Source organism: Cryptotermes secundus, unplaced genomic scaffold (assembly GCF_002891405.2).
Source record: "Cryptotermes secundus unplaced genomic scaffold, Csec_1.0 scaffold970, whole genome shotgun sequence".
Classification (NCBI taxonomy): Eukaryota; Metazoa; Arthropoda; class Insecta; order Blattodea; family Kalotermitidae; genus Cryptotermes; species Cryptotermes secundus.
This window is the reverse complement of record NW_019744131.1, coordinates 665,205-692,700: the sequence shown is the minus strand read 5'-3', so window position 1 is coordinate 692,700 and position 27,496 is coordinate 665,205. Positions and strand designations below refer to the sequence as shown.

General features: G+C 39.6%; 1 protein-coding gene across 4 annotated transcripts; it reads left to right on the top strand.

Annotated features, from left to right (window-relative positions):
- Nucleotides 1-150: 150 nt before the first annotated feature.
- LOC111874556 (transmembrane protein 234 homolog) lies at nucleotides 151-27,221 on the top strand. Of its 4 annotated transcripts, none has more exons than XR_004514121.1 (6): nucleotides 151-440; nucleotides 8,378-8,529; nucleotides 21,267-21,333; nucleotides 25,720-25,812; nucleotides 26,078-26,227; nucleotides 26,734-27,221. XR_004514121.1 is itself a non-coding variant. In XM_023870146.2 (5 exons), exons 1-5 carry the CDS (start codon nucleotides 434-436, stop codon nucleotides 26,140-26,142), a joined length of 384 nt encoding a protein of 127 aa, XP_023725914.1. In that variant the 5' UTR covers nucleotides 151-433; the 3' UTR covers nucleotides 26,143-26,375. The 4 variants fall into 4 exon arrangements, 1 of the variants encoding a protein (XP_023725914.1); XR_002844580.2 differs by having other exon boundaries at nucleotides 26,457-27,221; XR_002844581.2 differs by lacking the exon at nucleotides 151-440 and adding an exon at nucleotides 19,597-19,667 and having other exon boundaries at nucleotides 8,443-8,529; nucleotides 26,457-27,221.
- The last annotated feature ends 275 nt before the right edge of the window (nucleotides 27,222-27,496 follow it).

Sequence of the window (27,496 nt, the reverse complement as noted above, 5' to 3'; positions counted from 1 at the left end):
ATATATGGTACGTGCGTTAGTTTCATTTGGCAGTCCTGTTCACGGATATGAGCATAAATGCATAACGTAGAAAAGGCGGTAAATTACTGGTGGCTGTAATCGAAGTCGATTTCGATATATAATGAACGCTATCCACACACCCTGCGAAAATGATTGAACATGAAAGGGCAGAAAGTACGATGAGGCAAGTCCACCGATTAAATCCCTTAGAGAGTGTGAAATCCAATAGGAATTTGCTAAGTGAATTAAATGAAACTTTAATAGTGGTGAAGCGAAGTGCGTTCTTCACAATAATACAACATAAATTTTGTTTTTAAGCAAAGAGAGGAGCTATGTTTATTTTTTTAATGATATTTGATATACTGTAGTAAGGAACAAGGAACTTTGTTGTAGTTAACACAGCCTATGTGGCAAATATTGAAAGTGTAACATTATGTTAGGTGAGTTCTAGGTTCTTAATGATACTTTTACCACAGTTATGAAGGAGAATACAGAATATACGTAATATCTGATGTTCAACGTAACGGGAGTTCAGAGGCAGCGAAACGCACTAAATTGTGACTCCATAAAATTGACACTAATAACAGGTTTAATTACATAGACATATTAGGTTTAGAAACAGAACGATATAAAGAGATTATGGGGTAGAACTAAGCAAACCTGTTTTCCTACGGCGTACTTCCTAGTCCTATAAATCTTGAGTTAATAGTATCTTATCTGGATAACTTAATTTTATGATCTGGCAATTATATTTGGTTTTGCTAATGGACTAGGGTCCTGGTCTTATGCAAAGAGGGTCATAAGATCTAGGCTTTGCCTAATTAGACTTTTATTTCTTGCAGTTGTGCAGCAGATTATTTTTAGTATTATTGTTGTCATCTTTGGAAGAATACCTCACTTGAATACAGATTTTGTTTACTTACTTACTCATGGAGCTGAGCTCTTCTTGTGAATCTGCCAAATATGAAGGTACTCAAGAACTTCCCAGCATTTTATGGAACCTGATAGTTCATTACCGTGTTCACCAGAGCCCTCCACTGGTCCCTATCCTGAGCCAGATCAATCCAATTCACACCATCCCATCCTATCTCTCTAATATCCATTTTTATATTGTCCACCTACCTACATCTTGGTCTTCCCAGTGGTTTCTTTTCTTCTGGCTTTTCCACCAACATCCCACATGAATTCCTTTTCTCCCCATTTGTGCTCCATGCCCTGCCCACCTCATCATCCTCAACGTGATCATTCTAATTATACTTGGAGAAGAGTACAAGTTATGAAGCTCCACATTATGCAGTTTTCTCCAACCTCCTGTCACTTCATCTCTCTTCGGTCCAAATTCTCCTTAACACCCTCTTCTTAAACACCCTCAGTCTATGTTCCTCCCTTAATGTCAGAGAGAAAGTTTCACACACCCATACAGAACCAAAGGCAAAATTATAGTTCTGTATATACTAAATGTTATGTTTTTGGACAGCAGACAAGAAGACAAAAGGTTCTATACTGAATGGTAGCAAGCATTACCAGAGTTCAATCTCCCCTTAATTTTCTCCTGGATCAGGTTTTGATTTGTTATTGTTGTTCCCAAATATCTGAACTGTACAACATTTTCCAAACATATGTTACTTATCCTTATGTCATGATTTTGCCTTGCATTTTGGTAAAAAGAGAGCAACATATACTTCATTTTCTCTGTGTTTACTTCTAGACCAACCTCTTTACTTGCGTCAATTAAAAGTGTTTGCGTTTTTCTTTATGGTATCTATATTATCACCCAGTAGATTCACACCATTGGCATAGGCCAACAGCTGATATGTCCCATTTAATTTCAGTCCCTCCTGGTTTCCTTGGACCTTCTTAATGGCATATTCTAAAGCAGAGTTGAAAAGGAGTGGCAATAAAGCATCTCCTTGTTTTAGACCATTCTGGATAGGAAATTTATCAGACAAATGTTTACCTGCACTTACTTTACTATACGTTTCAGTTAAACACATTTTAATCAACCTAACTAGTTTCATGGGTATCCCAAACTCTATCAGAATATTGTACAATACTTCCCTCCTAACTGAATCATAGGCTTTCATGAAGTCTATGAATAGCTGATGTACTGTCTCATTGTACTCCCATTTTTTCTCCAATATGTGACGAATGCAAAAGATCTGATCTGTAGTTGATCTGTTACGTTGAAACCCACACTGATGCTCCTCAATAATTTCATCTATGTATGGACTTAACCTTGAGAGAAGAATATTGGACAAAATATTGTATGGAGTTGATAGCAGTGATATCCCACAGCAATTACTACAGCGAATTTTATCACCCTTCTTGGTAACTGGTACAATAATAGACTCCTCCCCCTGATCTGGCAATTTTTCCTTATTCAAAATAGAAGTAATTAGATTGTGGATCTTAGAACGTAGTACGTAATTCACCTCCTGCATGAATGAGTTCTTCCAGAATTTGATCAATACCTGGCGATTTATACCGTTTCAATTTTGCAATAGCAATTCCAACCTCAAAAGGGCTAGGATCAGGTATTAATGGCTCAGCTCTCTGGATTCTGTCTGCCTGACATCACTGACGCTATGTAGATTCAATAACAGAGAGAAGTAGTTTTTCCACATATTCAAAATATTGTGGGAATCTGCAAGCAGATCATCATTCTCATACTTCACTAACTTACTTCTAGGTTGGTTAAAGTGATTTATTCCTCTATACAGGTTTCTAATGTTCTTGTTCTTACTGTTCATTGCAAGCTCATCAATTTTGTCTTCAGATATTCCCTCTTTTTGTTCCTGAAGTGCCTGCTGGTTTCACATCTTATATTGTTCAGATTATTCCCATTTGACTCTCTTGGATCCTGTAACCATTGCAATTTGGTCTGCTCTCTTTGATCTAATAATTTTGAGCATCCTTTATCGAACCATGGCTTATGCTTCTTTGGTTCATAATAACCTAGACTCTCTTTGGCAGACATATTTATATTCTCTTTAATAGTTTCCCAAGCTTTATTAATATCCATCTCAGTTTCCAAGTTTTCCAAAGCCACTAACCTATTTGAGATTTCAGCACAATACTGCTCTTTACCCTCTACCTCGTTTAATATCTTGAGATTGAACCTTTCCATATGAACTCTGTGTATTGTTTGTTAGCTCACTGCCACCTTTGCCACCACCAAGTAATAGTCAGTATCACAATCTGCTGCCCTGAATGATCGGACATCAAATATGCTTGAGTGCCGTCTCATGCACATGCATGATTTTTTACTGACTAACACTGCCGGATGCGTCTGTGGCTGCCAGATAGCGAAGTGGTGTAACACGTGTTCGTCGCATTCTCGTTTCGCTCAAGATGACAGAACACTTGGAGCAGCGATACTGCATTAAGTTTTGTCAGAAACTTTGGATACCCGAGTGGAAACAATTTGCAAAATTCTGCAGGCTTTTGGCAATGATGCAATGGGGGGTCACTCAAATTAAAGAGAGGTTCAGCCGCTTTAAACATGGCCGTATGTTGGCAGACAGTGAGCAGCGTTCCGGGAGACCGTCAACAAGCTGAAATGCTGATGTCATTGAAAAAGTGTGGACACTGATCATGGAGGACCATCGTTTGACCATCTGTGAAGTTGCTGATGAGGTTGGGATCAGCAGAGGTTCCGCAAATACAATTTTAACTGATGATTTGGGCATGCGAAGAGTGGCAGCAAAATTTGTGCCCAAGCTCCTTTTGCCGGAGTAGCAACAACTCCACCTTGAGGTCGCGCAGGACATGCTAGAGTGTGCCAACAGGGATCCTGAGTTCGTGAAGACTGTCACTGGTGACAAGTTGTGGGTGTACGAATATGACCCAGAAACCAAGGTCCAGGTGTCAACAATGGAAGCATCCACCATCCCCGAGGCGCAAAAGAGCATGACAGGTTCAGAGCAATGTGAAGCTGATACTGACTGTTTTTCTCGATTACCAGGGAGTTGTGCATTATGAGTACCTACCACTAGGCCAGACTGTCAATAAGGAGTACTACCAGGAAGTCCTTTGCCATCTTCATGATGCAGTTCGGCGCAAGAGACCGGAGCTGAGGGACGCACACAACTGGCAGCTGCATCATGACAACACCCCAGCTCATTCATCGCACTTGATCCAGGGTTTCCCGGCCAAGCAAGGCATTCCGCAGTTTCGCCAGGCTCCCTACTCTCCTTACATGGCTCCTTGTGATTTCTGGCTGTTCCCGAGATTGAAGATACTGCTAAAAGACTGCCATTTTGACAGCCATGAGGACATAATACAGAACGCGATGGCGCAGCTGCACGCTATTCCAAAAGAAGCCTTCCAGAATTGCTTCCAGCTATGGAAGGACCGCTGGGCTAAGTGTTTGGAGTCACAAGGGGCCTACTTTGAAGGCGATTAGGTATTGTAACCACCCAGATACAGAACTTTGTTTTCCTGGCCCAAGGTCGGACACTTTTTGGACACAATAATACTTGGTGCCCAGTCCTTTAGGACAGCAGACTCTGATACTGACCAATACCTGGTGGTCGCAAGGGTTAAGGAAAGACTCACGGTGAGTAAACAAATAATGCAGAGTTCATATGGGGATCAGGCTCAAGAAATTAAATGAGGTAGAGGGTAAGGAGCAGTATCGTGTTGATATCTCAAAAAGGCTCGCAGCTTTGGAAGACTTAGACACTGAGGTGAATGTTAATAAAGCTTGGGAAACTATTAGAGAGACTATCAACAATTTTACCAAAGGCAGTCTAGGTTATTATGAACTGAAGAAGCATAAGCCATGGTTCGATGAAGGATGCTCAGAATTATTAGACCAGAGGAAACAAGCCAAATTGCCGTAGTCACAGTATCTAAGTGAAATAAATTGGGATAATCTGAACAGTATAAGATGTGAAACCAGCAGTCATTTCAGGAATAAAAAGAGGGAATATCTGAAAGACAAAATTGATGAGCATGTAATGAACAGTAAGCACAAGTACATTGGAGACCTGTATAGAGGAATAAATGAGGTGTTGCCAATCTAGAAGTAACTTAGTCAAGGATGAGAGTGGTGATCTGCTTGTAGAGTCCCACAAGATTTTGAAGAGGTGGAAGAACTACTGCTCTCAGTTATTGAATGTACATAGGGTCAGTGATATCAGGAAGTTAGAAATACATACAGCTGACCCATTAGTGTATGATTCTAGGCCATTTGAGTTTGAAACTGCTATTGCAATGTTGAAAAGATATAAATTGCCAGGGAGTGATCAAATTCTAGTAAGATTTATTCAAGCAGGAAGTGAAATATATTCTGAGATCCATAAACAAGTTAATTCTGTGTAGACTAAGGAAAAATTGTGTGATCAGTGGAAGGTGTCTGTTAGTGTACCAGTTACCAAGAAGGGTGATAAAATTCGCTGTAGTAATTGCTGTGGGATATCACTGCTATCAACTCCATACAATATTTTGTCCAGTATTCTTCTCTCAAGGTTAAGTCCATACATAGATGAAATTATTGAGGAGCATCAGTGTGGGTTTCAACGTAACAGATCAACTACAGATCAGATCTTTTGCATTCGTCACATATTGGAGAAAAAATGGGAGTACAATGAGACAGTACATCAGCTATTCATAGACTTCATGAAAGCCTATGATTCAGTTAGGAGGGAAGTATTGTACAATATTCTGATAGAGTTTGGGATACCCATGAAACTAGTTAGGTTGATTAAAATGTGTTTAACTGAAACGTATAGTAAAGTAAGTGCAGGTAAACATTTGTCTGATAAATTTCCTATCCAGAATGGTCTAAAACAAGGAGATGCTTTATTGCCACTCCTTTTCAACTCTGCTTTAGAATATGCCATTAAGAAGGTCCAAGGAAACCAGGAGGGACTGAAATTAAATGGGACATATCAGCTGTTGGCCTATGCCAATGGTGTGAATCTACTGGGTGATAATATAGATACCATAAAGAAAAACGCAAACACTTTTAATTGACGCAAGTAAAGAGGTTGGTCTAGAAGTAAACACAGAGAAAATGAAGTATATGTTGCTCTCTTTTTACCAAAATGCAAGGCAAAATCATGACATAAGGATAAGTAACATATGTTTGGAAAATGTTGTACAGTTCAGATATTTGGGAACAACAATAACAAATCAAAACCTGATCCAGGAGAAAATTAAGGGGAGATTGAACTCTGGTAATGCTTGCTACCATTCAGTATAGAACCTTTTGTCTTCTTGTCTGCTGTCCAAAAACATAACATTTAGTATATACAGAACTATAATTTTGCCTTTGGTTCTGTATGGGTGTGTGAAACTTTCTCTCTGACATTAAGGGAGGAACATAGACTGAGGGTGTTTAAGAAGAGGGTGTTAAGGAGAATTTGGACCGAAGAGAGATGAAGTGACAGGAGGTTGGAGAAAACTGCATAATGTGGAGCTTCATAACTTGTACTCTTCTCCAAGTATAATTAGAATGATCACGTGGAGGATGATGAGGTGGGCAGAGCATGGAGCACAAATGGGGAGAAAAGGAATTCATGTGGGATGTTGGTGGAAAAGCCAGAAGAAAAGAAACCACTGGGAAGACCAAGATGTAGGTAGGTGGACAATATAAAAATGGATATTAGAGAGATAGGATGGGATGGTGTGAATTGGATTGATCTGGCTCAGGATAGGGACCAGTGGAGGGCTCTGGTGAACACGGTAATGAACCTTCAGTTTCCATAAAATGCTGGGAAGTTCTTGAGTACCTTCACATTTGGCAGATTCACAGGGAGGACTCATCTCTCTGAGTGAGTGGTACTTCTGACTGCTGTAACTTGCTAATGAAGCAGTTGTGACAGTATATTTATATGACCATTTCTGCTTGCCTGTAAGTATAGAACATAATGCTTATATTTAAGGTATGTAATTAAGATTCATCCTGTTCGTGTTTTTAAATATTCTTGAAGCTCTTGAAATAATATTTGAAATTATATTAGTGCTATAGGATCACTAAGTTTTGGAAAGCGCTTCTGTTCCATATCTACAATTAATAATTATGCATTCCAGAGGTGAAGAAGCACAATGGCGCTCTGATGTGCAGGTGAACTAACGCAAAATTACTGCCACAGGGTAACTTACACTAATTGTAACAGTCCTTTGGGTGTTAAGATCTTGTCAGATGAAGAGAAAAATATGCTTGGCTGAGATTAAGAGAATGAAATCGCTTGAAAACTATATGTTTACATCACTGGAAAATGTATGTGTTCTCCCTGAATTTGAGAAATAGAAAGGTTGTCCCCTTTGTATGATGCAGTCATACATTTCATTTCAAGAGGATTGAGAATGTGCAAAGAGATCAGTACTGTGTATGGTTTAGGAACTGCATGTTGCATTTTGTGATAAATACCTTACTGTTTGGGGGCACGCAGTAACATAGTTGGTTGAGGCCCTATGCTACAAGCCGTATGGCCATAGGATTGAATTTTGATGAGGTGGATGTTTTCAATTTACCTAATCCTTCCAGACGCACTATAGCCCTGGAGTCGACTCAGCCTCTAATAGAAATGAGTACCAGGAATATTCTTGGGGGTAAAGGCTGACAACCTTATTGTCATCTATGAGCCAATTGTCTAGAAAATGTGGGAACCTCAACATCTCACAACCCTATGGGCCTCCACAGCCTGTTACAGTGATACCTTTACTTTTTTTCTACTTTTTACCTTACTGTTTCAGTCAGATTTTTAAAATTTGCAAACTTATATCCACAACACTACTGTGCAGGTACAAGCTGGACCCTTGCAGTATGTGTTGTCATTCATCAAAAGATAGCACTCAGTGCAAGGAGAATACCTTGTAGCTAATTTGATGTAAAAAAAACATGATAAAATGATATACTCAGAAGAAAGTGAAACATGTGCTTTAACACAGCGTTCAAGCCACCCGGGGTGTGATGTGGTAGACAAGTTACTGTGTATAATGGATAATTTTGAATTTATAGATGAAATCACGGACAGTGGCAGAAATTAGACTGCTCAGTTTTAATGATTGTTGTTATCACACATGGTAAATGTGCTGATGTGATATTATTATGGGAGTTAAGTGTAGGAGGAATGGGAAAAAAGAAGCAAGGAATGAGTACACAATTTTTGTGGTTTGACTCCTTAAAAGTAAACCACCTGGAAAATGGAAGAGGCAGATGGCAGTATTTAAATGGGATAATAAAAATTGGAGGATAAACTTGACCTTTGTAAGATTTAATGTTGGCATTGTTGAATCTTGTGGTTTTATTACCAGAGGGAGTCTTTCCCCTTACCACGTATTATGTCCTATGTTTTCAAGTTCTTACATCATTACTAAGAACATTGAAATGTCATTCTTAATAATATAATTATGTTTTCATTTTCAGATGCTGTGTTTAGTTTAATTGCTGTGGGTGTTCTTTGGGGAGCCACAAATCCTTTTATCAAGAAAGGGAGTGCTGGAGTCGAAAATGTATCAGCTCCCCATTCTTCATTGCAGTTACTGTATGAGATTCAATACCTTGTGTGCCGATGGCAGGTTGGAAATTAAATCTCGCATTCTTAGAGACAGGCTTTTTCATACATAAGATAAGAGGAGGCTTTTTCATACATAAGATAAGAGGATGGAGTATGTGAGTGGTAGGATGTTCTGTGTAATATTGTAGTTATGCTGAGATTTTGTAATCCCTCTTAGTGGTCAGCACTGTAGATCTAGAAACATCAGTGGTTGATTGTGACATGTTGGCCATGCACTTAGCTAGCTGTATATTTTATTTGCCAGTTCAGTTCCACCACTGTGATATTCTTGGCTGTACTCTGATGTGTTATCATAGTATTTGAGCCTGCAACTTCACACATCTGATGCTCAAGTGAAGATTTAACAAAAGTGTTATATTTTTCACCCTGTCTGGGACTACATCACACATAGATGGGGCCAGGGATCATCAAATCCTAGCAGGGCTAGGAAGTCATTGGCATGATACCCCAATTGCAGGTATAAAAGTGATGATACAAAGGATAGCTTGCCTGGGGAAGTAGAATGTACAATACAGTCTTGGTAATCTGACATACAGGGGACCAAGGTACCCCCGAATTACCGAAAATGATGGATTACAGGAAAATGTCGGAACAAATTTGCTAAGTTATACTGCAGAACATAGAAGTTTCAGAATTATCATTTATTTATTTTCCATACATAAATGTGTACTGTGAATTTTTGTCCATTAATTCAGTACTTAAGGCTTCATTTCACTGCATTTTTGAAGAAAAAAAAATGACAATAGTTTTCTGTCTCTTGTTTCTAAATGCTTCTTTTAGAAGTTTTTCTCACAATTTTTTCATTGTGAGGATGTCTTCACATTGCACATTGTTTCCTTCAGCCCATTTATAACATGTTGAAGGTCCTCGTGGAGTCATCATGTTGTATTGTGTGGATAATCGGTGGAGTACGTGACTCTTGCTCATTCTTGCTGTTATCATCTTCTAGCACATTTTGATTATCTCTTCATCTGTCATTATTTGAAGATTTTCCTCCTCACCTCCAGCTAGCCAGTTATGTCAGCAATTGTTGGACCCGATGAGCCTTTTCCACACAAGTAGTTACTACAGGATTCTGACGATAACACATAGAAATATTGGGTTTTCGGACTTTATCCATTGTCCTGGTTTTAAGATAACACAGTTTGGCTATTGCTTCTTGGAGATCAGAAGTTAGGACTGTACCATCATTTTCCAATTCTTCTGGCCCTGTGAGTCCACTCCTACCGGAGGATAATGAATGTGAAGGCCACAACCTTTTCCCAGAAGAAATTGTGGATTTAGGAGGTACATTTTGCCATGCATATTCGAGATTAAAAACTACATCTTGAGGTTTATTTGTTTCAGACATTGAATGATATCATTTTGACTTATTACACTGTACAGAAGGCTCTTTTTGAAATGTGACTTAACAAACTGTATTAACATACTGATCCATTGGTTGTAGAAGTGGGAAGCAATTTGGCAGTAAGAACATTAAGTGTATTAAGCCATCTCCTGATTTTAACTGTTCTTCACTTAGGTGTCCAGGAGCATTATCTAAAATTAATAATGCTTTAACTGGTAAATTTTGCTTCTTAAGAAATATTTTTACTGATGGCTCAAAACTTTCATGGAACCATTCAATAAACACTTCTCTTGCTTTGGCTTTTGTATGTGACTGGAAGACTTTGGTTTTTAAATGCTCTTGGCTTTGCCACCTTACCAGCCACCAACATTTCAAGTTTGTGGGTGCCATTTGCATGTCAAGAATTCATGAACGTAATTCATTCTTTGAACATTTTGCGCCTGGCTGCATTTTCTTCAGCTTTGTGGACAAAAGACTTTGTGGGCAAGAACCTCTTCAGTTTTTTCTTGTAATTTTCTCACAAAAGGATCAAAATCTTGAGATGTCAGAAGATAATTTCTTTCCTGCTGTAGTTAGAAAATGGATTTCAAATCACTTTTTAAATGTATCTAGCCATCCATCGCTTGCTCTGAAATCATCTTTTTTCGTAATCATTTTGTAAAAATATTTTTTCCTTCTCTCGAATAATTTCCCCAGAAATAGGAGTGTGTCTATTACGTTCTTGTAAGAACCAAATGTAAAGAGCATATTCAGAGTATTCACCAGATTTTAGAGTCTGCCTGTCACAAGGGCCACTGTCAGTATTTTTCACAAAACATCCTATCTTCTCTGTATTTATCATGATATCGTGTATCATAGCACATCCAACACCATACTCTTCAGCCAAATTAATAAGCTTTTCACGTTTGTTAAGTTTCTAAATTATTTTACCCTTAGCACCTGAAGTTTTATGTTTACATTTGTCAGAACTTGACATCTTCAGCCCACATTAAATCCACTGCTGTGTGAAAAGTACTGTACAGGAGTGTATACTAACACCGCTCTTTTCCAACCTGCCTTTGTTATATCAGTTCAGTCGGAATAGTGCTATCCCTGCTACACCTATATATACCTTAGGACAGGGTATGATGATCACTGCAAGTTGTTCTCACAGATCAAGCTAAGGAAGGTCGATATAGGTATGGGAAACTAGCTGGGTTGGTTAGCATGACACTCGGTAGCGAAGCCAAATTAAGCAGTATTCTGGGAGTTGATCCAGAATAGTGTTCATACACTTATTAAGTGCAGACAATATGTTATAGGTCTTTCGTCTTTCTCCCGTCACACTACAGTGTTTAATTTATTGTATGCTTATGCTTTAAAATTATAACATGTTACTTGATCTACAAACTATGTTTTGGAGCGAGCAGGGGTCACATCCATACACTTCAGAATGTGGTGAAAGATTCCTCGTGGATTGGCTTGCACACCCCATGCTGGGAATTCCTAAAAGAAATTTGAATTCTCCATGGTGCGGACATTACATGTCAATCCATCTCCCATAAGGAAGTTTGAACGAGCCAACTCCCTAATAATGTCCGTCATTCAAAGGCAGTTGTAACGAGTTCTGACCTGTCCTGTGTTATACTCAACACACGCAGTCACAGGAGCAAGACACAACACAAAGCACAATACACACACGAAAGTAGAAAGAGTGCTCCGACAGAAGAGGATAGGTGTGACTCGCGTAGTGAGATATGACATAGGGATGAAAAATCCTGAACAATTTTAATATTTTTAACATTTAACATTTATCAATATATATGATAAATATATATTTTAGTTATTTTAATATGAAGACGGCAAGACATGCAGTGAACTAGTTTAACGTAAATCGAATAAGCACCTGAAGATGGCACTTTTGTGCCGAAACATGTAGTGCGAGAGAGAGGAGTGAGATAGATGAGTGTATGCACTGGAAGACGGTTGAAATAAATCATGGACTTAATTCAATTTAGACAAGTAAGGTTTTAATATCTGCTTGTTGAGTCTCCCATGTGCCTTCCCATTTAAGTCAGAAATTTCGAACATTGATGGTGAAAGAACATCTATTATCACATATGATCCTTCATAATGTCAGATAAATTTACTGGTAATACCACACGTAGCATCTGACACTGGCTGGATTCGCACTAAAACATGATCATTTAATTATGGTTCCCAGTTGGTGGATCTGGTTTTCCTCCTTGTTTTCCTTCCTTCTGCTTTCAGTTTCAATTTTGCATATGCACGAAGGAGTTAGGTTCCAGGCTTTCCTCTTTTGGGTTTGGTCTGTGGTTTTCTTTAATATCTTCTCAAACACAATCAGGTTTAGGCTGGCCAAACATAAGTTCGACAGGCATGTAGCCAATTGATCCACTCACCGAGGTGTTTAACGCTTATCCTACGGGCATTTAAATTCCGGTTGGGGCAGCCATACGGAATTATTTAAAGGGCCGCTATTAGAAATCCGTAAAAACTGTAGTCATTTACTAAATTTGCTCCTATTTCTGCAATTTCTGTGATAAACGAACGAAATAAACGCTGTTTTTTTTTTCTCGAAAGAATATAGAATCAGATATTGTAATTTACAGATTGTATAAAACATGTTAAAATTTTTGCACTGACTCCAAAAAGAAATTTGCCAATTTTTTTCCTTCTCTGCGAGAATTCATACGTTTTGGACACCCCTGAATGCAATCTGGTGGATGAAGACACTTGGCAACATTGGAGTTGCTGTGTCTAGCATGTTTATCTCAGTACAAGTGACGTACCTAGTTCGGAATGTGGATGTGGACGAGTGAATATAAGCTCAGTGTCTTCGCTCTCAGCTACATTATAACGTTCCTACTGTTCTTATATAGATCAAAGCTAACATTGTTTATGCAATTGCGTTTGTAGTATCAACAAAGCGATAATAGAGCTTAGTTCCTGGAATTGTGCAGTCGAAGTTTGTACATGGCCTAGTGTCGTGTGGAATATTCTATCAACGAAATAGGTCCGTGATTCTAAGGGTTCATTCGAAGTACTTTGAAGTTTTATCGTAACATGACGTAGTTCAATAGGAATGAGGAGAGTGGGGGAATGAAATGAACTCAGTGCTGCTTTATCGAGCTGGGTTGCACACTAAGATTACACTTCTTTATACAGTTTCATTACACTGAGTCCTGAGTTTGTGACTGGAAGCGTTCTGTCTAGTTACGTGATAGTGTGATTTTACCATGGCTTCATCTCATCTGGAAGATTCCGACATATTTCAGCTGATCAATGACACCGATTCAGATTGTTGTACTGACAATTCTGAGAGTGACGTTGAAGGTAGCGAATCAGAAAGTGATATCGATGAAGACCAATCATCTTCGTCGGCAACCTGGGGACCACCACACCAGCGTGGCACGAGGAGTGTGAATACATATTCAGGTGGAGCTGTGGGGTTAAAATCCCATGAAGCTCCACATGTAAATAAGGATTCCACCCCTTTCAGCGTTTTCATGCTGTATTTCGCAGAGATTATCCATCTGCTGGTGGAAGAGACGAACAGATACTACCACCAGCACATAGACAGACGTCAAGACGGACCTTCTCCGCGGCCTGACGTGACCGAATCCGAGATGTTTCTGTTTCTAGGAATAATCATTCAAATGGGACATGACATTAGAGACAGACTAACGGACTACTGGTCGACTCTAAAACAATTTGCCACGCCTTTCTACTCTGAGACAATGAAACGCGACCGATTTCTTCATATTCTTCGTTTTCTACATTTTGCAGACAACAGGACAGAAATTGACAGGAATGACGACAGTTATGACCGACTATGGAAAATTCGGACCATCTTCGACACTCTCAATGACGCATTTGAAAAATATTATAACCCTTCCGAACATTTGGCCATTGACGAAATAATTGTAAAATACAAAGGGAGGGTGATTTTTAAGCAGTACATTCCGAAGAAACACAAACGTTTCGGAATCAAAATTTTCAAAATTTGTGACGCCGCTGGGTATACGTATGACATGAAAGTTTACCTAGGAAAAGACAGGACACGTGCCGACCGAGACGTGACAGCGACACATGCTACAGTTAGGGACCTGTGCAGGCGTATTGAGGGCGTAGGTCACAAACTGTACATGGACAATTTCTTTTCTTCGCCCGACTTGTTTGACGAACTGATGACAAAGAAGATAACGTGCTGTGGGACAGTCAGACCTAATCGGAAGGGCTTGCCTGACGATTTTCGACGAAGACAGTTTCGACTTAGGAAAGGGGACATTCGTGTTAGGGTGAGACAGAACATGACAGCTCTAGTTTGGAAGGACAAACGTGACGTTTACATGCTGACAAATATGCACTCTCCTCCAGCAGAAGGCAATTTCTGTGGTGAGCATGGAAATGCCACAAAACCAGCTGTTGTTGCTGACTACAACAAGCACATGGGTTATGTGGACAAGGCGGACAGGATGGCAAACAGTTATGGCATCTGTCGTCGGACCTGGAAATGGACAAATAAACTATTTTTCCATCTCCTGGATCTGACGATTCTGAACAGTTATATCCTGTTGTCATCCTGTGGCGCGAAATTGTCACACAGAGATTTTCGTCTCGCCCTTGTGCGGAACATGCTGGAGCTCGCTGGAAGGGGTCCACCTCGCCCTCAACGGCCCAGGGGTCGACCCCCGGCTGTTAGATCGGAGCCATCTCGAATAGGGGAGGTCACAACACAACATTGGCCGACTTCCTCTACTTCGAAGTTGAGATGTCGTGAGTGTTCTTCGCGTGGGATACGAAGAACCGTCCGGACAAAGTGCGTCAGGTGCGACATCGGACTGTGCATTTCCGGATGTTTCCAAGAATACCACACGAAGGCCACATTCCGGTAGATGAGGCAGGTGGGAAGACAGACGCTTCATGCAGATGGTGGCCACAAATTACGTAAGTACAAAATTATTTTTTACGTTAAACTTGTATTTCAGGTAAAGTTAGCACGCGCGGACTGTGCGACCAGGAGTCGAACCCCTGCCGTTTTATCGGAGATATCTCGATTATAGAAGGCCAAACCACATCACTGGCCGACTTCCTCTACTTCGCAATTGAGGTGTCGTGTGTGCTTTTCGCGTGGGAAACGAAAGACCGTCCGCACAAAGTTCGTGAAGTGCGAAATCGGACTCTGCATTTCCGGATTTTTTTAGAATTCCACACGAAGGCAACATTCCAGCAGATGACGCAGGTGGGAAGACAGACACTCCGTGCAGATGGTGGCCAAAAATTATATAAGTAGGACATTATTTTCTACCTTAAAAATGTATTTCAAATAACGTCCGAACGCGCGGACTTTGCGACACCACATGGCGTCATTCGTACCGCTGCCTTTACTATCTGCGACAACATATGTTGTCTTTAGTCGTTTAAAGGTTAACCATTGTTTGATTTGTGTAATCAACTCAGGCCATTTCTTCTGAGTGATATTGCAGTAAATCCTGCTGAATTTTGAAATTTCTTACATCTGTCTCTCACTTGGATTGCTTTGAGAGTGATGTATCCGAAAAAATTTCACTGAAACGCCCAGATTTGAAAGTATTTTATTCCACAGTGGGCTTGAAAACTGACTACCATGGTCATTAATGATTGGATTACATTGTGAAAGTAATGGTCTACAAGTCTATTAAGACTAGACTTAGTTATGGTGGCGCAAAGCACATAAAGCTTCACATGTTTTGTAAATACGTTGAGGCACAGAAAGATGTAGTTCACACCTCCACGTCCTGTAGGCAAAGGGCCGTACAAATCTATAGACAGTAATTCTCCCATCTGTGAAGGCAAGTGGGCCCTGGCTTCTATTTCATAACTGCACATTTCATAACACATAATATTTCATAACACACATTGGCACATATCACAATGCTAGATAAACTTTCTCATCTTTCTACCGAGATTTCTGACATAGAGTGTTTTATCTGTGCTATACAGTTATCAGCCCCTTGGTGCCTTGATAGTGTATGCACGAAGTTTATAACCTTATCTTCTAGTCCGGTGAGAAGGTAAGGCCTCCAATAGGTATGAAATTTATTGTCTTTACAATAGGGGATGTCCCCTTGGAGTGAACATTTCTCACTCAGAATCGGTTGTATAGCCAATTTCAGCTTTATTCCCTTGATCCTATGGTCACGGGCTTGAAAGTTTGCTAATTTCTTTAAGTCTTCTTTGATTAGTATATCTAAATGTAAATTTATAGAGGCGACTAGAATATCTTTGGGCTGCTTCATCTGGCATAGCTGTTTTTGGCTTAGACCAACTAGATTCCTACTCATTATGTCGGTGAAAAAATTGTCTATACCTCATATATGCACAATTTCTAGATCATACTCTTGTAACTGTAAAATCCAATGGGTGATTCTGCTGGATGTCAGTGCAAATTTCTTTAGGAAAGTTAATGCCTTTTTATCTGAGGGTACCTTAATCTTATGTCCAAAGACATACAGTCTAAACTTCTGTAGTGCGTAAACTATGGCTAGTAGTTCCTGCTTGCAAGTAGAGTACCTTTATTCTACTGAAGCAAGTACTCTAGAAGCAGTGCACACTATATGCTTCTCCCTTTTGTTATTCATTTGAGTTAGGATACCGCTAATGCCGAACTTGCTGGCATCCATATACAGTTCATATGGCAACTCCTCATTGGGGTGGATCGGGTGTATGCTTGGCGCAAATTGAGCACAGAGATTCTCAAAAGCTACCTGTGAGTGTGGTGTCCACTTCCATCTTTTTCCCCTTTTCAATGATGGCAGAAGTGGGACTATGTAATCAGCATAATTCATGATAAAGCGGTGATGAAAATTGCAAGTCCCAAGGAAACTGCCTCAGTTGTTTTTGATTGCATGGAGGAGGATAATTTGAAATGGCTTCCACTCGAGCAGGATCAGCCGATACACCAGTCTGTGTTATTCTGTGCCCTAGAAATGTCACCTCTGTCTGGCAAAACTGACATTTTGCCATGACAGTAAAACCGGCCTTGGTAAGTTTGTGCATGATTGTCTGTGTGTCTTAAGTGTTCATCGAAGCTTCTTGAATGAATTAAAATATCATCTATGTAATAAACGATGAACTGCCCAGTGGTAACTTCAGTGTCCTTACAAAACCAGACAAGGAATTCCCAAAACCATACAGCGCTCTCTTATACTGGTATGTGGTTGACTTGAACAAAAATGCTGTATAAGGGCGTGATGACTTCTTCAATGGCAGCTGAAGAAATGCCTTACTGAGATCCAGAGAAGTCATGAATTTAGTTCCATGAAATCTTTGGAGCAACTCGTGCAGAGGTGGGGCTCTCTCATGGTCTGGGATGGTAACTTTGTTGACATGGCAAGCGTCAATACAAAGTCTGATCTCCTTCCCTTCTCTGTGCACTATCATTACAGGGTTTATATATGGGGATTCTGATATCTCCAGTATATCATCCTTAATCATCTGACAAATCTGTTTCCTAATTACAGGGTGTACAGCAAAAGGTATTATGTGGGAATGGCTCATAACTGGGCACTTGTCTGTTAAATTAAAGTTATACTCCATCAGAGTACATTTCCCTGGCTTCGAAGTTAAGCTATCTCTGTATTTCATCATCAGACTAATTAAATTTTCTTTTTCTGACAAGGACAGATTCTGGTTCTTATAAATCAAAGTAGACATCTCAGTAGGAGAAATAGTTCTACAGTCTGGAGTGTCATCGTTAGATTTGTGGATATGAACTTCATTTATTGGGGTCCCTCCTAACCTTTTACGATCATTATGCCTCCGCTTCTCAAAATCATCCTCTTCTTCTGCATTATAAAACCTTCCATTTATTCAGCTAATAACTCGAACTTCATCTTTGTCAATAAACTCATCATCTTTACTCCTGTCATCATTGGACATGCTCGCGTGGGTCTCACACCCTGACATAACTGCTTCATTTACTCCTTTTAGTAGCAAGGCATTTGCAACCTGCTGGGACTTTTCCCATTTTTTCACAAATATTGGTTCCTTCCACACTGTTGTTACTATGGGATCCCTCAAAACTGCTTCAAACAGTTGTAAGTGGCTCTCACTCACTGGCAGTATATGGCTTTCGGGGGTCACTGATCTCGGGAAAGTGTCGTTCAGTATACACTCATGTGGCAAAGAACTACTGTCATCTACCTCAGCTCTTCTCCTTTGGCTAAATCCTCGTTTTATCAAAATTCTGTCCCACTTATACTTGATACATTCATCACTGAAATCTATGATCAGCCCACAGTCTCTTGCAAAGTCACACCCGATAATGACTGAGCCAATTAACTGAGGAGACACTAAGAACACATTTTCAAACACATCCTGTCCAATAGAAAGTTCCAAGTATACCTGCTTCTTAAGCCGTTTTGTCCTGTTACCAAATGCTGTGATGACCACGTTATTATTTCTGATCTCATACATTGGCAACCCTTTCAATACTAATTGATCATACATTTTCTCAGAAATCACGGACACTTCAGATCTGCTGTCAATATAGCAATCTACTGCCTGGTCATCAAATCTAACTTCTACACAAGGGCAATAATTCAAATTTGCTTCGTTTATGTAGAAGACAGTTAACTCACCCATGTCTGAAGAGTTAAATTTATATGCATCATTGTCAGAAAAGTTCTGGGCCTGAGGACCTTGTGTTCACGTTTCAGTCAGGCTCAAGTTCTGGTCTGCAACTGATCCCATTTCTAGTTTTCCTAACATCTGTTGTTTCCATTATCAGTCACATTATCTGTTCTGTTGTTTCGGACAACTTGGCCTGAATAAGGAGGTGCATTGGGGTCTAATATCTGTCAGTTCACTGAGGAAGACTGATGGTCACCTTCTCTGCGTCTCCCATAATTTTGCTCAGAGTATACTCTGTTTCCTCGCCAGTATTGTCCTCGCTGATTATACTCATTTGGACGTGAAACAAAAGTTTGCCTTATGAAGTTACTGTTCCCTTTAGATCTATTGTATCCATGATAAGGCTGAAGTCCATGGGGATTCTGAGTTTCTTGGGATTTAGGTACATGGTTCGAGTCTTGGTAAATGTTGTTCCCTTCTATTGATTTGAGCCGTTGCAGGAATTGATCGCATCTTTAATTGAAATTACTTGAACGGAGGCAAAGCTTCGTTGGATATGCAAAGCAAAATGGCTCATTAATGCATTAATCAATTCAACATCTGACATTTTCGGCTGCAAATAAGACCCTAATACCGCGATATTCAGAAAATGCCCTGATAGCGTTAACCCACTTTGCTTGTTGTACTTATCTTGGTAGATCGACTTTCTACATTACCCTGAGTGACCTGATTCCAGGAAGCCTCAGCGAATGCTGATTTGAACTGACTGTAATCATTCAATGTTTGTGACGCCTCTGAAACTCAGTCCTTGGCTGTCGGGTCAGTTACGGAACACAAAGCGATCACGAGTTGCATTTCTTTTGGCACACCTTTTAGAGCGAAATATTCATCCAACTGTTTGAGGTGGTACATGGCATTAATTTTACTACGGTCATCAGAGTACGGCAAGGAAAGTTCAGTGGGGTTCAAACAGCTGCCATGAGCTGGCAGGACTTACATTACTGCTCACAAGCAGGCCCCTTGAATCAGACACATTAGCATGCATACTCTCATTACAATTACACGGTACTCCGTGAGTGATCCTTACATTCTCAATTGTGTTAGAATTGATGTGCACAGACTCAGAAGAAGATTGGCCAGGATCAGTACTAGCATTGTCATTTGGAGGCAATGAGGTAAGGCTACACTGAACCGTTGTACAACCAAATAATTGTAATTTAATAGCATTTACTTCACTATTTAATTGACTGAAATGACCTTTATTCCTAGACTGCAATTTCAGAAATTCTACATTTAAATTTTGGACCTTCGCTTCGGCTTCTTTCTGCCAAGTTTTCGCACTGATGACCATTTCAGTTTGCACAAATTTGATTGCCTCTTTCATCTCAATGACTTCTTTAGCAGCAAATTCTTTATTTAAGATCATTTGGTTTCCTAACTCACTAGTTAGCTCCGTTGTTTTTAGCACATGTGATTCTATCTTATTATCTATTTCTTTACTGCTACGAGCTCTCTTTCATTGTCTTCCCTAACCTGTTGCACTAATTTGCCCATCCTAGCAGATTCATGTTGCAATTTATCATGAAGGCATTTACTTAATATAATGTTTCGCCTTTCAAATTTTTCTGTCAATCTCTTATCCTCAAAGCGAACTTCTTTCAATTTACTCATTTCGTCTTTGACACTTCTCTCTATGTCCCTCTGTAATTTCTCATTGGCTTCTTTAACAGTGTTTGATGCTGCGTAGTCTGGTAGAAGTTTGCCAGTGTTTTTCTTTTTTTTTAATATCAACCAACTACCAGACAGTGTGGGATCACATCCCAGAAGTTAATGCTGAGAGAAATGCAAATCTGACATAGTAAATATTTAAACTTCATTATTAAGAACATAATTATTTATATTTTGCTTCTTGTAGTAGTATTTAAGTTTATTAAATAGAGGAGAATATACTGTAACTTGAATTTTGGAAATGAATACCCATAGAATTTTATGATATTCATTTATTAAATTTAAATATTTTGGGTGTGCTGTCATTGTAACTTAACAACTACCAGAGAGTTACTGTTATGTTCAAATATTATGTAGTATAGGCTGCTTCTTGGTAATGCTGTGGATTATTTATAAAATTCTGAACAGAACTTGTAAAGCTTACTTTCCTACCGCATATATTTCTAATCCAGAAATCTGTCACTATTGTTCTATTTTTGTCAAGAATATGTTACTTAAATGGAGATTCTGTTGACATTAAATTTGTTGATATAACTTCAAGTGTCACATCATCACTGTGATCATAGTATTTACTGTGTAAATATGTTTATGGTGTGTCTGCACACCACATTTCATGCACCTTGCTTCAGTGATTCATTAGTTATCACCATAAAATTAAAGCTAAAGAAAATTTCTATATGCTTACATGAACAAAAGTTTAATTTTTTTCTCGAGGTCCTTAAGTAAGTGGTGCTAGTGGTGCTAGATTTACTTGCATTGTGCATATGCACAGTTCATCTATGTTAATGCTGGTTATTGGGACTTAAAAAGTGTCACATTGAGGGTAGCTTCTAACAGCATAACAGTCATAGCAAAGTTTGTGAAAATTGACAAGTTGAAAGGGGAGGCAGGCGCACACACGCACAATATTGATCTGACAAGCCTACTGAAAGGAACGTATGCGGAAAGTAATTTTGCCATAAATTGTTCAAGGAATTTGATAATTATATATATTAATAGGAAAAGAAGAGTGCCTTTCTTAGAGAAAACTCTGCTCTTCTTTGCAGTACTTGTTGCCATTCATCTTAAACCAGTTTGGATCTGTGCTGTATTATATCACATTAAGAACTTCAGGTAAGCTCTTTTGTATCATCCTGATAACATTTTGCTTGTTAAACATCCAACAAAACCGTATTCAAAAGAAAAGATGAGATGGTAAATGTATAGAAGTTGAATCTGAAGCTGCTCTGCCACCAGCAAGATACCTAGATGATAAATGAAGATAATGGCTGGCTGAGTAGATGTACAGTATAATAACATATCTGGACCACTGTTGGAGTGTGGGCATAATCCAACTTTTATCCAGTTTTGACTGTGAAAGTTGTCAAATAAGATAGATCCATATTGACAGGGTTTGTCTGGTACATTGGCATTCAATGGCACCAGTTTTTTAAGTTAACTGTTAAGTTCTTTATTTACAGTAACTATTTATATAATAGTTACATGGCATCACTTTGATTAAACATAATTTTCCAACATATGAGGAACACTAATACAGGTATGAAAGAGATGATACTGGGCCCATCAATTATACATGTTATTGTTTAAACATATGTTTAAATAAAATATTGCCATAAATATCAAAAATTAAATGTAATATTAGCTTTACATTTAGATGTAATATTGCCATAAGTATAAAAAAATTAAATGTACCATCCTTTGGGTTATTACCTTCTTGTTGTGGTGGAGAGAACCCAGTGTCAGGATCCAGAGAACTACACTGGGGAAGTCTAAGAGTTGAGAGAAGTGAACAGTAACAACCTACACCATGGCAGTGTTTTCACCCAGATTGGGTGACTACTAACAGCATTGTATCTCCAGATCATAGGCAGCTGGATGAAACCCCTGCAAGGCTGGAGGCAGAGAAATGTCAGCCTCATCACTAGACTTGCCATGCATGATGGTGGCATGACCGTGTGAGATCTGACTGATACCTCAGAAGCTGCAGAAAACAAAAATGATGGCCAGAACAGTGAAGAAAGTTAAGCAGAAAGGCATTTCAGCACAACTTCACGTTTCAGTGTGAGCCGTAGCCTGGATCAGTAACAAGGAAGAAAAATTAGAGAATGAACTTTGAAAAGTGCAAGCAGAGCATGATTTCAGAAAATAAAAATAAGCTGAAAAGAACCATCCTTGGAACATTTTGTACCTTGTTACAGTGGAGTACCACAAGAAAGACAAGCCTTCTCAGGCATAGCAGTTATGTTAAATAATAATTTTATAAATAGAAGCATGTTGATGCAATAGATACAAATTATTATACTGTCACTGGATAGTTGTAATGTTTGTATTGGTAAACAGAGAGTTAAGGACATTATAGTGTGACATGATCACTGATGAAGACAGCTTTTGCTTGGTAATGACTCGATAAACATATATCCACAGCAACAGATACAGGCACAACAAGAGAAGAGATTGTTGGGAATGATGTTTACTTTGTGGTCCATGCTGAAGTTTTATAATTACAGCCTTTGAGAAGCTGATAGTGAGTGGTAGCCTGAGATAACCAGCGAGTAGTCAGTGATGGCTAGTGATCCTGTATGTAACAGTTGAGAGGGAATTGCAAACAAGACATCATCCAATGAGGACGTGAGCACAGAAGCAGAAGAACTTCTATGGTTAGCAGATGTAACCTAGGGATGCCTAGTCAAGGCATAACAGACTGAGACTTAGTGTTTGCAGTATTGATTTTTTAAGTTGGTAGATTAGTGATAGTGTTATAACTGAAGAAAGCAGTCTTCTGGGATTTGGCACCGTGTATATGTGGTGTTAACCGATGTTTTGGAGGAACGTATCGCCTCCATCTTCAGGGTAGAAGAAAAAATATAAGAAATCTGTAAGCGAAGAGACCGTGAGAACCGGTAAAGTCTGCTTTTACGTTCCTCCGAAACATCGGTTAACACCACATATACACGGTGCCAAATCCCAGAAGACTGCTTTCTTCATAGTCACCGCCGTGAAAGCCTCAAATCTTACACAGTGTTATAACTGTTTGTAGTTACAAATTATTAAGAGTCAAGTGAATCAAGCAAGCAGTCTCTTTTGCTTGGCTCTTCAGGGTGGAAAAGTATATGTAGATCACCCATGTTCTGCTACAACAGGAGAAAAAGTAAAGCTTAGAAGTTCTGTAGAATGTGTAGTTGCCCTATCCCATTTGACACACGTACTTCCTGCTGTGCTTCACCATGGAGAACTTCCAGTCAGACATAAAGACACAGCAGTGCCCTCGGCCTTAATTGACAATTTGGCACTGTTTTGTGGATCCACCCAATGAATGAATGTATAAGGGGTGGGCCTTCTCGGCCCTTGCACCGCGACCTACAGTGGTCTATTGTACTTCCCCTTTTGATTAACCCCTTAGCAATCCTGCACTTCATTTGAAGTGCAGGATTTTGTACATGGGGGCGTCAAAATAGTCACTTGGTTCCATAAAGTATTGACCCAAGTAACGTAATCTTAAATAATCTAAGGCCTCACATTGACACAGGATATGTGTGGCTGTTTCATTTTCTTCTTGGCACCTCTCACAAGTGGGACTATCACTTAGTCCCAGTTTGAAGAGGTGTCCTTTAAGGTGACAGTGCCCTGTACGTAGTCCCACCACCCATCGTGGCTGGTTCGTGTTTAACTTCAACAGTTCCTTCGCTCTTTTAGCAGAGGGTCCTCATATGAGTCCCTTTGCTTGCCTGAGTCCAATCAAGGATCCCCAGTATTTTTTGTGCTTCATATTTTTCCTGTCCCTGATTGCCTTTCTGGCAACTCCTATAGAGATGTCACAGGCTGGTTCAGGTCCTATGAACGGATATTCAGCTCCAATCTTAGCCAATTGGATCCACCCATTACTACATCTGGCTGCTCTACCTCTATCCAGTTCATGCTGTCTCAGTTACAGTTACTATTACTATTATACAGGGTGATTCATATAGAACTGGCCCCGTGAAATGAGCCGTAATATAAAATATACCATACAGATATTAAAGTAATTTACACATATCTTATCTTGGATTGTATGCCGTGATCAGAGAAGGTGTTGAAAGTGTCCGCCGTTTTCAAGTAGGCAGGCCTCCACCCATGTTTGCATATTCTCCGTGACTCTCTGCAGTGTTTCTTCAGTGATGTTCCTGATTTCAGCCGAAATGTTGTCCTTTAAATCCTGTAACGTATGCGGTTTGTTTGCATACACCCTGTCCTACAGTAAACCCCAGAGAAAAAAATCCAGCCTGATAAGGTCGGGGGATTTTGGGGGCCACATCTTTTTAGAGATGACGCGATTGGGGAAGAAGCTCTCTATCAGTTCCATGGACATGTTGGACGTGTGGCACGTCGCTGAATCCTGCTGAAAATAACCCTGTGTAAGTTCCACATCATCCGGCTGCTGCACAAAATCGTAAAAAATACGGCAGTATAAGGTGCTGTCCACGGTCACGTCAAAGAAGATCGGTCCAATGATTCGTAAACCAGAAATGACGCACCACACACACATTTTTTGTGGGTGTAGTGGTGATTCAGCAATCTCATGTGGGTTTTCAGATGCCCAGATCCTGGAATTTTGTGCGTTTGCATATCCTGATAGGTGGAACCATGCTTCATCATTAAACCAAGTGATATCCAAAATTCTGGGGTTATCATGCACGAATTCCTGAAACCATAAACCGTACCATACCCGTTTATCTTTATCAACATCACCCAATTCCTGAACACTGGTGATCTTGTAGGGACGAAGATTCACGTTCTTTGCAGCCCGTTGATACGTTGAATAAGAATACCCAGTCGTAATGATTTCTTGGGAGACTGCAGTAACGTGTCCTGCACAATTGCAATTGTTTCTTCTGTCATTTCTGGGCGGTTTTTACCACGTTCACTTTAAAGTGTCCCTGTCCTTTCCAATTTCTGAGCCAAGGACTATAGTCGATTTCGCTGGCTTCGTGCGAACTCCATACTTCCTCCTGAATTCCAATTATATATTCGCAATCGAGCCTGTCACCCAGTAGATGCACACGAGAAACACTTGCTGTTCAACAGTGTACTCCATGACTGTCGCCTGTGTACTGCAGACACGTTTTGGAATTGTCCTTGACCTTGCAGCATAAGGGCTGCAACTTGCAGGATCATGCACACACCATTTGACTCAGCACGGCCCAAAGTTTGTTGTGTCGTAATTGTGAGCGGTTATATGCATCACCTGCGGAATTATTAGCGAATTCATCGGGCCAGTTCTATACGATTCACCCTGTACTATTAAGCCTTCACATGCAGCCCTATTACCTAGTTATATTCATGATGTTAAATGCTTATCAGGACTGGGAAATGAGAAGAATTTCTCAGTTAAAGTCATCAAGAAAGAACAACACTGTGATGTCTGTACACCTGTGCCTTGTGTCCTCCCACCATAATTTCTCTGCCTCAGTTGTGCAATAGTTTTGAACAGTTCTGAGTCATTGTACATAATTTTACTTTCAGATCTTACACTAGCTGTACCTGTTGCAAATTCATTAACATTTGTTGCCACTGCATTGTGTGGCTGGGCTGTGGGTGAAGAACTGCCTCACAGAAGTAAGTGAGAACCATAATTGTAAACTTATTTGAACATTACTCAAGGAAAGTGAAAGTTTTACTGACCAGTGACCTAAAGAAAAGCACATAAGGCATATGACAGTCATTCCCAGTTAGGTTCTGAACCAGATACTTTTAAATGCAAAGAAGCAGAAACACCATCATATCCTTGGAAATAACCACAGAAGGATACTATGAACTCAGCAACAGCTGGAGTTAGCTTCTTTGTGGCAGTTGTTTGATGTGGACTATCTTGTGTTTGCAGATACATATTTTGGAATATTGCTTGTCCTGTCTGGAATTTCACTCTGCTTCCTCAGCAAAACATGAAATTGTGGAACACTTGTTGGCAACTATTAACAACACTGGTTCACACTTATACAGTAAAATACGAGTCACAGATGCTCTGTTACAGGTATTACAACTCAGTCTTCCATTCTTTTTTGAGGTCATCCTAAGTGCTATGTTACTCAGACTTAATAATTTATAACTTTCTTGTATTGTTTTTTATTTTTTTATTTTTTTTTGTATTCTATAAACTCTGCTACATATGAGACCTATAATGATTTTGTTATTTTATTTCTCCACATACCTGTGTTGCACTGATGTCACACTTTGGCTGCACTTTGGTTGTCTGGTGAAAGGCTATAAGGAAGAAACATCAGTCCAAGTGGCCAGAGGATGGTGCTGTGCTGAGTTAGAAGTCAGCACTACTTCAACCTTAGGCAGCACCTGTTGGAAAGTGCTTATTATATGCTTTTATGTGTGATATACCACCTTACTTTGAACTTACCCTTCCTACAGTCAGTACTAAACCAGTTTTGGCTCAACTCAGATTTGCTTGACCAGACAATTCTGTACAACCCAGTGATGCTCAAGCACCATGTATGCGTTAGTAGTCAGTGATTAATTTTCTTTCAGTTTCACAAAAGGCATGTGGTCTTCTGAACATGAAACAGAAATTTTACATTTGAGAAGTCGGTGAAGATGTTATGATGTATCCTTCCTAGAGAAGAAGTCAACTGTTTGACTGTATCATTGCGATTATGAGAATGTAGCAACATGCTACATATATTAGGCTTAATTGTCATGTATTGATTTATATTTTGGAAATTAATATTTCAAATGTCAATGACATAAGGAAGCACTCACTATGCAGTACTGCTGCAGATTGTTTAATTATCATTCAGCATTGTCGAGAATACTTCTTATATTAAAACTTTTAATCATAGTATCCAGTAAGAATGAAAGGGTGGAAATACTCCTTATCTATGGGGAATGTGGAAAAAATAGATCACTGCAGCAGCTGTACACAGTGAGATATCTTGAGAAGACTCTGTGGTCTAGTGGTAAGAGTTCCTGACTACAGATCCAGAGTTTCCAGGTTCAATTCCCAGCGGTACCAGATTTTCTGAGAAGTATTGTGTCTGGAACGGGGTCCAGTCAACCTCATGAGGATAATTGAGCGATTTCAAGGAAATGGTGGCTTCGGTCTAGAGAACAGATTAACGGCCTTGGGGATCCATTGTGCTGACCATGTGACACCCTCTGTCCGCAAAAGTTGACACTAACTTCGCTGACAAGTGGCTATCACTCGGTCAGTATAGTTTGCTTGCGGACTACAGACCATGGAGTTTAGTTTTATTAAAATCCTCTGTGAAGCAGGAAGTAGTAGTCCACAGAA